This window comes from Onychostoma macrolepis, chromosome 25, assembly GCF_012432095.1.
Source record: "Onychostoma macrolepis isolate SWU-2019 chromosome 25, ASM1243209v1, whole genome shotgun sequence".
NCBI lineage: Eukaryota > Metazoa > Chordata > Actinopteri > Cypriniformes > Cyprinidae > Onychostoma > Onychostoma macrolepis.
Genome location: NC_081179.1, coordinates 14,245,903 through 14,257,297, shown reverse-complemented (window position 1 = coordinate 14,257,297; position 11,395 = coordinate 14,245,903). Strand labels below are relative to the sequence as shown.

The 11,395-nt window shown below is 34.4% G+C and overlaps 2 protein-coding genes across 3 annotated transcripts in view; one reads left to right on the top strand and one right to left on the bottom strand.

Annotated features, from left to right (window-relative positions):
• Positions 1 to 228: 228 nt before the first annotated feature.
• Positions 229 to 7,323, bottom strand: znf277 (zinc finger protein 277). 2 transcript variants are annotated; one of them, XM_058767439.1, is made up of 12 exons: positions 7,242 to 7,323; positions 6,245 to 6,461; positions 6,040 to 6,128; positions 4,824 to 4,906; positions 3,509 to 3,600; positions 2,641 to 2,751; positions 2,069 to 2,201; positions 1,907 to 1,974; positions 1,735 to 1,831; positions 1,580 to 1,622; positions 1,322 to 1,496; positions 229 to 571 (listed from the first exon to the last, which is right to left on the bottom strand). In XM_058767439.1, exons 1-12 carry the CDS (start codon positions 7,273 to 7,275, stop codon positions 385 to 387), a joined length of 1,329 nt encoding a protein of 442 aa, XP_058623422.1. In that variant the 5' UTR covers positions 7,276 to 7,323; the 3' UTR covers positions 229 to 384. The 2 variants fall into 2 exon arrangements, with proteins under 2 accessions (XP_058623422.1, XP_058623423.1); XM_058767440.1 differs by lacking the exon at positions 7,242 to 7,323 and adding an exon at positions 7,072 to 7,234.
• Positions 7,324 to 7,448: 125 nt separating this feature from the next.
• The window catches only part of dock4 (dedicator of cytokinesis 4), a 76,278-nt gene continuing 72,331 nt past the window's right edge, over positions 7,449 to 11,395 (top strand). The window contains 1 exon segment of the mRNA XM_058767528.1: positions 7,449 to 7,616. Coding sequence (XP_058623511.1) covers positions 7,580 to 7,616 — 37 coding nt within the window. The 5' untranslated portion in view covers positions 7,449 to 7,579.

The window sequence follows — 11,395 nt, the reverse complement described above, 5'->3', positions numbered from 1 at the left end:
AAATTTCTTCTATTCTTAATAATTTAGCATTATTAGTGTTAATGGACCTGTAAATTGTACTGACTATTGATACTGTTCTTTCTGACAATATTAAAACAAATGTTAATATTTACAGTGACAATACACTACTAAATTGCCCTGTCAGCCATGATCCAAAATTTCTCAACAAAGAGGTTATTTTCAGTCAAATCCTTTCAATTAGGGATTTCCATTGATCAGCCCATGACATGGGTAAATAAATAAAGTTTATTTGATTGCTTTTACACAACGTGAACATTGTCAATATACTGTAAACCCACATGAATAGTCACATCATTAATCTCAAAATTTTTACACAAAGCAATAGACATAATTTGAGCATAATTCTCTGGGTGTCCCTCATCTTCAGTTAGAGCCGCCTCTGTCTTTGAGCAGTTTATTAAGCACACTGGTCTGTTTTATAACCTTGAGGTTTGAAATGTCTTCAGCAATAACGGGAACTTCAGAGCTGGGATTTTGACCCTCAGATTCGCTCTCGCTGTCTGACAGAGCTGTAAGAAGAGCGTCGTTCTCATATGTAGGAAAGTAGTATCTGAAAAAGCAACACATTATATTTTAAAATTTTTCTTTTTACAGTATAAGAGTCAGTGCTCATTCTAATGTCCAAAGCCTATATTATATAAAAAAAATATTGCTATGTCTAATGGCTCATTTCAATTCTACAGACTTTACTGGGTCTAATATTTAACATAAAAAAAAAAAAAAGGTAATAATAAAATAATATACAAATAAAGAAATAATAAAAAATAAATAATATTAAATAATTTTTAATTGTCCAGATGGAAACTCGATTGAATACTACAAAAAAAAGTGATGTGAAGATAACAGAATAATATGGAAGAGGATTAGGGCCAAGCAATAATAAAAAAATAAAACAATCTCGAGAAAAAAAGTCATTAAATTTTGAGAAAAAAGTCAAAATAAAATGTTGTGAAACTCGTTATTTAAAGACTTCTCAATTTAATGACTTTTTTCTCGTAATTTAATGAGTTTATTCTCAACATTTCATTTAGACTTTTTTCTCGAAATTTAACGACTTTAATCTCAAGATCTCAAGCTTTTATTTTTTTATTATTGCTTGGCCCTAATCCTCTTCCAAAGAATAAATAATAAAAAATAAATATTAAATAATTTTTAATTGTTCAGATGGAAACTCGATTGAATAATACTAAAAAAAAAGGTCATGTGAAGATAATACAATAAATAATAAAAATAAATAATATTAAAAAAACTCGATTGAATACTTTTAAAAAAAGGGTGATCATGAACGCGTTACACTTACTGTGGTTGGTCCCAGTGCGAGACCTCAGGCAGCTGCGTCACATGACCTGTGTTAACCAGGTGTTGCACAAGTTCCTCTTTGGTTTCAAACTTCTCCTGACAGCAGTAGCACCGGCACTGGTGAAGCTCACGGCGGATGTAATTCACCAGTTTCACTTGCTGATAAAACTTCAGGCCTGGACAAATGACACACATGATATTAATGACCCTCTGTGTGGTCAAGGATTCTTCTTCTCAAAAACATTTCTGCATTACTCACTTAAGTCTGTTTTTAATTTGTGCAGGTCAAATTCATGAGTTTCCTGGATGAAAACAAATCATGTTATTAATGATACTGATGCGAAAATGCATAGAAATGTCAAATACCTTTTCAGGTAGTCAAATATTAAAATTTTGTTCAGCAGCATCATATACCTCCATGTGTGTGTACATTTTCTCCATTGTTTCGGCTTGCTGCTCGCAAAACAGACACACGGCACACACAGGATGAGCCTGCCAATCTGACCAATCACTGCAGAGAGTGCAGAATATCAGGAAGGAGAATAAAACTGAAAATGTGATCAGAGTAAAAATATAAAGGCCTTACTCATCTTCATCCTCAAAGAGCTCCCTGTCATCCTCGGACTGTACCTCCTCCCATGTCTTCCCCAACTCCTGCAACATTACAACAGCACAATAGGGTGATTTCATGTTGACTATTTATTTATTTGTTCAGATGAGAAACGTAAAAACCAACACATGGTCATACCAGGTAATTGATGACATAGAAGCGATCGTATTCATGGTTTCTGGCGTTTATTCGTCGATGCTGCTTTTTCCTCATGTGATCTTTCAAGGTGGTTTTGTCCCTGAATGTTTTCTCACAGTACAGGCACTGCATGCTATATAAAAATAATGATATAGTGATAATAGTTTTAGTGATTGAAAACAAACAAACAAACTTGCTTGAAAAATACTAAGAATGAACGAACAAATTAAGAAATAAAAGGACATTTTCAGTGAGTAGATTTAATAATCAGTAGAAAAACTTCTATACAAATACATATTATTTACTACAACAAAAATACACAGTGTAAATTAATTTTCATTATGCCTTTATTTTTGCATCTTCTATTTATTTGTCACTGACCCAAACACTTACCATACTTAGTGATTTTGGATTAATGCAATGACTGCAAGCACCAAGAGGGGGCGTTCAAACCTTCTCCATTTCCATTTTTAATTTTTTCAATTTGTAATAGTGGTTTGACCATTAATAATATATAGTGTATAAGTGTGTAAGATTACATGCAGCGTTGAAGCAAAATCTCAAACACTCACTTCTCCAGTTTCAACTCCAGAGTGTCGAGAAACTCGTTGCAGTAGACGATGTTGTCAGGCAGACCGATGCTAAAAGAGTGTTCTTTAGCCATGTGATTCAGCAGTGAAGACCTGCAGTGAATCCACAGTGCACAAATACATCATGTTACATAAATATGCAGTGCTGTTTGCTACAAATAATAAAATAAAGCAAAAATAGTGGTTTATATCTAGATAAGCTTCAGAGTGGAGGCCGGAGATGGGTGGCTTGTGACATTACTATACAATGAAAACTGTATTCATGAATATATACTCTGACACTACAAGGCAATCTGCCTAGGCCTTCAGTCAAATGAGCTAATTAATATTCATGAGTAAAGTTTTCACCTTGGTATGATTTAGATTTTTGATTTTGAAACTTGTTGAACAGCCTTGAAGATGCTCCATGCCAAATATATATATATATATATATATATATATAAAATTTGACATATAATGCAAATAAATATTTTTAATGTAAAAATATTTATAATTTGTATAATGTAGAAATATACTATTTTTATTAAATACTAAATAGGACACTATATATATATATATATATATATATATATATATATATATATATATATATATAAAATATTAAATACTATATAAATTTTATATAAATTATAAAACATGTTATATATTAATAATATATATAATTACTATTATAAATATTCTTAATAAATAATTCAGAGATCGGGTCTGTTGTAGAGGTCATGTACAAGATGTCAAAACTCAAATGTCCACAATTTCACATCAAGACATGATTTGAAGTCAAATATACTGATTCTAGAATTAGAAATTCATCAGAAATGAGTTTTTAATGCAAACGACAGTTGTGGGTCACCTGTTTCCAGTAAACTCCTCATTGCAGAACATACATGCGCGATGAAATGTTGTGTCATCCCTCTCTTTTTGCTGCTGATCCAGAACTTCCTCCTATCAAAATATATCAAAAATCATTAAAGACTTTGTGGCATTGTAAGACATTACCATAGCGCACATTATAAATATGGTTACATAATTGTTGTGAGTCTATAAACAATATTTATAGTTGGTATGAATCTCAGTGTGGTGTGTTTTTAATCATTCTGCGTTTCTGAAAACCCGCTGTTCGATTGCCATAATCATCGATAATTATCCCAGACGCAATCTGCGAATGATTTGTGTTTAATAAACAGTGCTAATCCTCTCAGCTCGAGTTTCATCGATGTGCAGCATGTCACCGAATGATTGAGAAAGGTCACAGCTGCACTGTTAAACAGCTGGTCGCCACACTGCAGAGCCCACTGCAGAGGTGCTGAGAACGCTGGTTGCCTAGCAACCACAATCGTAGATTTTTGCCTGAGATGAAATGTGTGTGAGATGATTATGTTGACTCATAATATCTCTGCAAAAACAATCTTGGAGGGGGGGGGGGGCTTTGTTGGCTTCTCATTGAATGTTTTTATCTCATTGTGGAATTTCTGGCAACCCAATTTTTTTCTTTTTTTTTTTACTTTACAGTTACACAGCAACAGTATTTCAGCTGTATTATAATCAAAATGCTTTATAGTTAAATATTAAAAGTGATATACATATTCAAAACAAAAAAGTTTTAACTCTCAATAACATTTTCAATCTATAAAATGACATTTTCTATCTTACATAATTGGATTTGTGGGTAGAAAAAATTTAATTAATTTGATTTGATTTAATTTGATTAATAATGAAATAATTATTAACCAAAATATCTCTTCAAAATCATTTTCATTACATATGAAAATACATACTACTACTACTGTACTGTCATTACATTAATCTCTTTTAATACAATTTTCACAATCCAATCATTTTTAGTTCAGGACACAAAAATCCCTTGTTTTATAATAATAATAATAATAAACAAAATAACAATAATATAACTAAAACATTTCTTTTTTAATTTCCAAATTTATTTTAAAAAAAGAAAATACTGTTTGAAAAAAGAAAACACAAAGTCTTCTCTTATGATTGCGTTACTCATATTCCAGGTTTCTACATATTAATTTGATTTTGGTTTGTGCTACTGTTGAATCGGTTTTGAATACTCATAACCTCCTGTCAGACAGGATGGGAGCTGATCCCAGAGCAGTACTCCTAACCTGACCGTGGCAGGTCCTTGTCTTTTTATAGACACTCACCAGTCGTCTCTGTTGTAGCTGCTCCCTAAGGATCCTGTCCTCTGGCAGAGCATCACACAATAGGAAGTAGTGCTCTTGTTGTTCTAAAATGACAAAAAGCAGCTTTTTGGTAATTGGAGTCTAAAAAGGACACTATCTGAACAGGCCTTCATAGATTTAGACTTCACTTTTAAATCAGAGAAGTTAAAGGGCTATTCCCCAAACCAGTATTATTTTAGTATTATTTATATGCTATTATAATATTTATTGATATTTTGAATTAGCTTTTATTTATTATTATTAGTGTTAGTTTTATTAGTATAAAATTTTTACATATTTCAGTTTAGCAAATTCTAATTATTTGTATATCACTTTTACTTTTAGGATTGCAAGTAGCAATTGTATTTCAGTTAGTAAGGCAATATTTCAAATTTTCCCTGGGGGTGGGGTAATCTTTTCTGATCTTTTAAATTTAGCTTCATTTCAATAAACAAAAATTATATTTTATAGCTTCAGTTAACAATAACCTTGAATTTTGACCTGGAATCCATAAACAATTATGGTAAACTAATGGCAGATCATCACCAATATGCCATTTTTAGACCAGGTCATAGCAGGCACTTAATTTATTATTTTCAATTTATTTTATATGAGGTTTACACTTTTGGAACCTTTTTACAAAAATTTGTCATGTCCACATATAGCTAAAAAAACATTATTTTGTAACAAAAAAGGATTAAAATTGAATTAATAAAATCTCAAAATAAAAAAGGCAGATTTTTAAGGTTTGTAAGTCACAGAGTTCGATTTTTTGTTCTAAATTAAACTACATGTTTGGAAATGTGAGAAAAAGTTCAAATGTGCAAAATGTGGGACAATAGTAATTAAATATTATGTTTCATGTTAAATATTAGTAAATATATTTAGATAATTCAATCTACAGTATGTGTTAAATATAATGTTTTGTTCATTAAAATTAGTTAATAATTAAACAGTATAATAATTAAACATAATTCTGCGATTTTTATATTATATAATTTTAAATGTTGACTACAGTGGGACAGAACAAAATCACTATTTTAAGGGGTGGATATATATATACAAATTCAGTTTACAACAAGAAAAATGCTTTTAAATATTTTAAAAATAGTTTTAGCATTAGTATTGTAAATTCCATGGCTATTACTTAACTATATAAAATGTAAATACAAGATTGTTCAGCTCAAATGCGTCTTACCTACAGGACCTTCAGAGTTGGTCTTGATAACACTGCAGAAGTCTGTGATGGGCTGTTCTGCAAACCGTTTCTTCCAGTACAACATATACCTGCAACAAAACAATTATAATTTTTTCATTATTTTGTGTTACTTGTATTGTGCTTGATGAATATCTCTTTAAAGAAATGCTGACACACGTAGGTTTCAAATCTTGTGAATTCTCACCGTGGAAAGTCAGCGATGAGTTTGACATCAGCGATAACCAGTTTGTGATCCAACACCATGTGCTTGAGAAGCTGCTCTTTTTCGGAAGCGGGAAAGGAGTCTGAACAGAGCGCACAGGTCACCGGACGGCCATCGCTGGAGGAGGTGAGAGAAGCGCTACCACACAGGTGCTCGGGGAAACAAAGCGGCTCAAGAATACAATCCTGCTTAGCTAACACTGAGAGAAAACACAATATTCATACATTTAATCAAATATGATGCAGAAATATCTTTGTGCAAATCCATTCTGGGTCATTAATTCAGTCTGAAGTACTCCAGCTAGTGAGAAACCCTTGTCTCATAAATCCCACGACCTTTCAAGATATGCAACATTCACACAAACAAGCAGCTGATTCACACAAAATGACAGTGTGACTCATATAAACAGCAGATTATCCTCTAAAATCCTGATACATTTGTGCTCCTAAGTGCACTTTATGAGTTGTTTTGCCTCTTTGAAATAAGCTTTTGCAGTGACAGATTAAAGGGTCGTTGATCATCTATTAGAAGATCCATATCAACAAACTTTACACTTTAACCACCCACTCCTTGCTGGGAAAAACAGCTTTAGCTAGTCTAATATGGTCTGCTGGTTTCAGCTGGCCTTGTTTGGCTGGTCTGTTGCTGGTTTTAAAGTGTTTTGGCTCCTTTCCAACTGGAAGACCAGGTAGACCAGCTGAAAACCAGCTTTGCAGGGCTGAGAGATAAGTTCAAACCAGTTTGACCATTAAAGTCCAGAAAAACGGATGACAAACTTGCATTACTGTAATAATTTTGTGCAGACTTACTGTTATATCTAGCCATAGCTTTAACTTCGCAATAGCTAGTTGCCGTAGTTTACGGACATATTCAGAAAAATAAACATATAACCTGCTAGATATTTAAAAATTAGATATAAACGCAAATAAAGCAATATAATATAAAATCTCTGCCAATATTAATAATTCAGTTAACCAACCTGTCAACCTAGCGTTGTGCATCTGAGCGGCCATGTTTTTTTTCTTCAAATCACGTGACCTGGTGAATAACTCACTGACCAATCAGAGTTAAACCGCCGCTGTGTATGCGGTTACTGGGTGTTGTAGTTCTCCATCCAATTTTTCTCATTCATTTCCTACATCTCCCATGAGGCAATGGTGTTTTTCTTCAGGGCTGAGAAGTGTGGTGTATGTGGGATGCTGCTGTGGCTCTGCCCTCAGAACAATACAGTGCAACCCTGTGTAACAACAATATGGATAGTATCCGCCGTAATTGCCCTGTTTTATAGCCCACTTTCTTTTACTTGACGGGGAAAAAATGTGGATACCGACTGAACATGAAAAATATGGCGTTGGTAAGTAATATATTTACATTATATTGCCGCATCGTTAATAAAACGCAAGTTAGATCGCTGCAGGTGCGATAATGAGCCGTGACATTACAATCTGATGGCAGATGAAATGTCACATCATTTTGCGCTGATTTAACAAATTTGAAGGCAAGTGACAGAATAATGCATATCGAGTGTGTTTTATTATTTTTAATTTTTTAATTATCCGACTGGAATTATTTATGTTGTTTTCCTTCATTAATTTGAATGGTCATCTTGAATAGCCCTTATATGCAGCAATAAGAAGAAATAGCCGCAGTAAAGGCTGATCTTTTGTTTTCCTTTATATATACGCTCTAATTCATTTACTGAGCAAATGATTTTACGTCTAAAACCGAAGCAATACTGTTTTATTTGAGAAATAGCATATTCATTATCTGTCTATTATTACATCAACAGCGAACAATAACGTATTCGACTTACGTTCTATTTGTATTTATTTATTTATATATTATGTACATTTTTGTTTACATTTTAATAAATGTTTACATTTTTACATATCTATCTATCTATCTATCTATCTATCTATCTATCTATCCATCTTTGATCTGTCTTTTTCTCTGTTTTTTCACACACACACACACACACACACACACACACACAGAGAGAGAGAGAGCCCCCTTATGTACATATTGATAACTGATTAATTATTCACTAAATTGCTTAAAATAGTGCTTGTATTAAGTGCCATCAAATTTTCAGGGCAAGCTGACTCAAATGATATTATTTTGATTTGTTATTTTTTTGTAAGTTTGTTGTGACAGCAGCTGACAGTTTGAAGGATGATTTTTGGCAGAAGAGCAGTCTGGAATCTGCTCATCTCTCATTGGCTGACGGGTAGAGATGGACATAAAGTCAGTTGGGTGGTTTTGAGGAGTCCAGCAGTACAGGGGAGTTCACATGGGCTTCAGTGTCTCCTGTGATCTTGTTCACTACGGCTTTACTCAAATAAACAGGATGACATTTGGTCATTTCTTCACTTAGAAGGAGAGAAGGTCAGAGCAAAGAAGAAAGGTAGTTTGAGGGGGCAGGGAAGGTGGGACAACAAACAAATCCTCTGTTTTTATGTTCTTAAATTGCAGAATGATATTATAGAAAATAATTTTTTTTTTTCATGTTAGCCACAAACCACATCTGGAGCATATTGCAGTGGAATATGGCAAAATGGCTGAATATTACAGTTCTGCTCTTTGGAAAGTGTACACAGCTACCGAAACCTTTATCAGTCATGAAATATGGATGGAGTCCAGCCGGGATGGCACACACACACATAAATGCATGCATACACATTTACACACTGGCGTGCACTGCAATCTTGGCCTCTCAGCCCTTTTGGTTGCAAATTCAGCTTAATGAACCATCTGCTATTTACAGTAAATGTATCATTAAATGCAATGGCATTTCAAACAAGAATGGGTCTGTTGATCATCTTCCCACACCTGGCTTTTCCTTTTAAACCAAAGCTGATGGAAGGAAATGGGGCTATTAATGGGACTAAGAGAAGATCGCTAAAAATGAACATTTTGTCATTATTTACTCACCTGCATGACTTGTTTTTTTTTCTGTTGTGGGATTCAAAAGGAGAATATTTTAAGGTCTTTTTTGTCCCTGCAGTTAGAGTAAATGGGGAATGCTTCAAAAAAAGGACCCAAAAGTGCAGTAAATGGGTGCCGTCAGAATGAGAGTCCAAACAGCTGATAAAAACATCACAATAATCCAGAGGGAAAAGACACGAATCCAGTCCATCAATTAATGTCTTGTGAAGTTAAAAGCTGCATGTTTGTAAGAAACAAATCCATCATAAGATGTTTTAACTTCAAAACTGTCGCTTCCAGCTAAAATATGAGTCCTCTATCCATAAGTCCATTTCTCCAGTGAAAAAGTCATGAATCAGGAGATAAGTTTTCACAGTTCAAAACAGTTCTAAACAATTCTGTCAGTAGATTTTGATGTGAGAGGACAACAGGAGATGGACTTTTTCACTGGAGGAAGCGTTGTAGATTATGTAGAGGTATTTTGGTTAAAATGCCTTAATTATGGATTTGTGTATAACAAACACACAGCTTTACACTTGACAAGACGTTAATTTATGGACTGGATTAGCTACTTGTAGATTATTGTGATGGCTTTATCAGCTCTCATTCTGATGGCACCCATTCACTGCAGAGAATCCATTGGTGAGTCATCTGTAGATTTCTCCACATCCATTCCTATTATTCAAGCAGTTCTGCGTGACAAATAAATGTAAATTTAAAGCAATAGTTCACCCAAAAATATTTACATTTAGTCACCCTCTTGTCATTCCAAGCATGTATGACTTTCTTTTAAACATCTTCTTCTTATAAACATTTGAACAAAAACAAGAAATTTTGAAAGTCGATGAAGTCCAGTGTTGTTTTGGACACCAGTGACTTTCATTGTACTGCATGGATGAAAACCGTTCCAAATGACATAAGAATTTTCATTTTTCTCTGAATGTTCCTTTGAAATCACGTCATTCTGAATGTCATCTCTGCATCCCTGCTGAATTTGGACGGTGATCGGCTTGTGATGAAAACCACCATGTGGAATCTGCAGGGAACAGCTGGGAACAGACAGTTTGACAAGTCCATATTGGTTTATAATTACGCCATAATGTTCTGAACATTTAATAAGTAAAGTGAAAGCTAATGTCACCAGCACATAATACTTTTCTTGTTACTTCTCGTTCCAGACTCCCACATGCACATCAGCACCGTGTCACATCTCTTCTGATTGGCGAAGAATTTAGTGAAATTGAAACATCCAGCACTTCACTTACCACCAGCCCAAAAACTGATCTCGGTCAAACTATTTAGCGATGTAGTCAGGGATCGGCACATCCCGTTCCCGTGCTTCTCAGCTCGGATTTATGATGCCAGCGCTTTCCGCATACAAATGAGGCTCTTGCTTTTGTCACATGCTGACTGGGCGCCTACTGTGCCCTGGTCAACAGGCACGCTGCCACTCCGAGAAAGAGATAAGATTGACAGATAAAGCTAGAAGAGGCCTGGTCAGCTGCTAGATCTGTGAGGCGTTGGTGGGAATTAAATGAGACTTCTAGTGCACACATAAGCTCTGTTCCCAAACCTAGCATTTTAAGGCATCATGGGATGCAAAAGCTGTTTCAAAAGGTTGGCAGCAACATTATGCAGCCATCTAGGATACCTAATTTTGGCCGAATCCTAAGGAAGCACAGCATGTGTCCTTAACAGACAGGGCCATCCCAGAATTCATTGCAGCAGACTAAGTAAAAAAATCTTCCAGGAGTCGAAAGAAATGTTTAAGCAAACCATTTGCATTCAATACCAAAAATTATCACTAAAATTAACAGTCTACCTCAGTCCATGTTTGTGTGCGGGGTATTTATTGCGTTATTTCCCCCCCTCCCCCCAATTTCATTGGTCAACTCAATCACGCAGGCAACAAAAGTACGGACTTCGTGGACTTAGTTAAGACTTCATAAAAAAATCATTGTTGCAATGTTGCGGGACAGTCCATTTCTTAAGTTGCTATTTTAATGAATATTTGTATGCTATTTCTTTTTACGCTTATTAAAGTAACACATTCTTATAGCAACATGTTAACGTCAAACTCTTTTGGAATCAGCTGTAAAATCGAGTCTTGTATACGCTTACTGTGAGTGAAAAAGATCTTTGAAGAACAAAAAATGTAGGGATGGGAGTCAAGTCTTGTCCATATGCATCCATAGGGCATTTCAAATC

Coding starts and splice junctions, on each gene's coding strand:
- znf277 (XM_058767439.1), bottom strand. CDS start 7,275: ATGGCCGCTCAGATGCACAACGCTAGGTTGACAG. Junction 4,907..6,039: donor CAACTCTGAAGGTCCTGTAG/GTAAGACGCATT, acceptor TTGTCATTTTAG/AACAACAAGAGCACTACTTC. Junction 3,601..4,823: donor AGCTACAACAGAGACGACTG/GTGAGTGTCTAT, acceptor ATATTTTGATAG/GAGGAAGTTCTGGATCAGCA.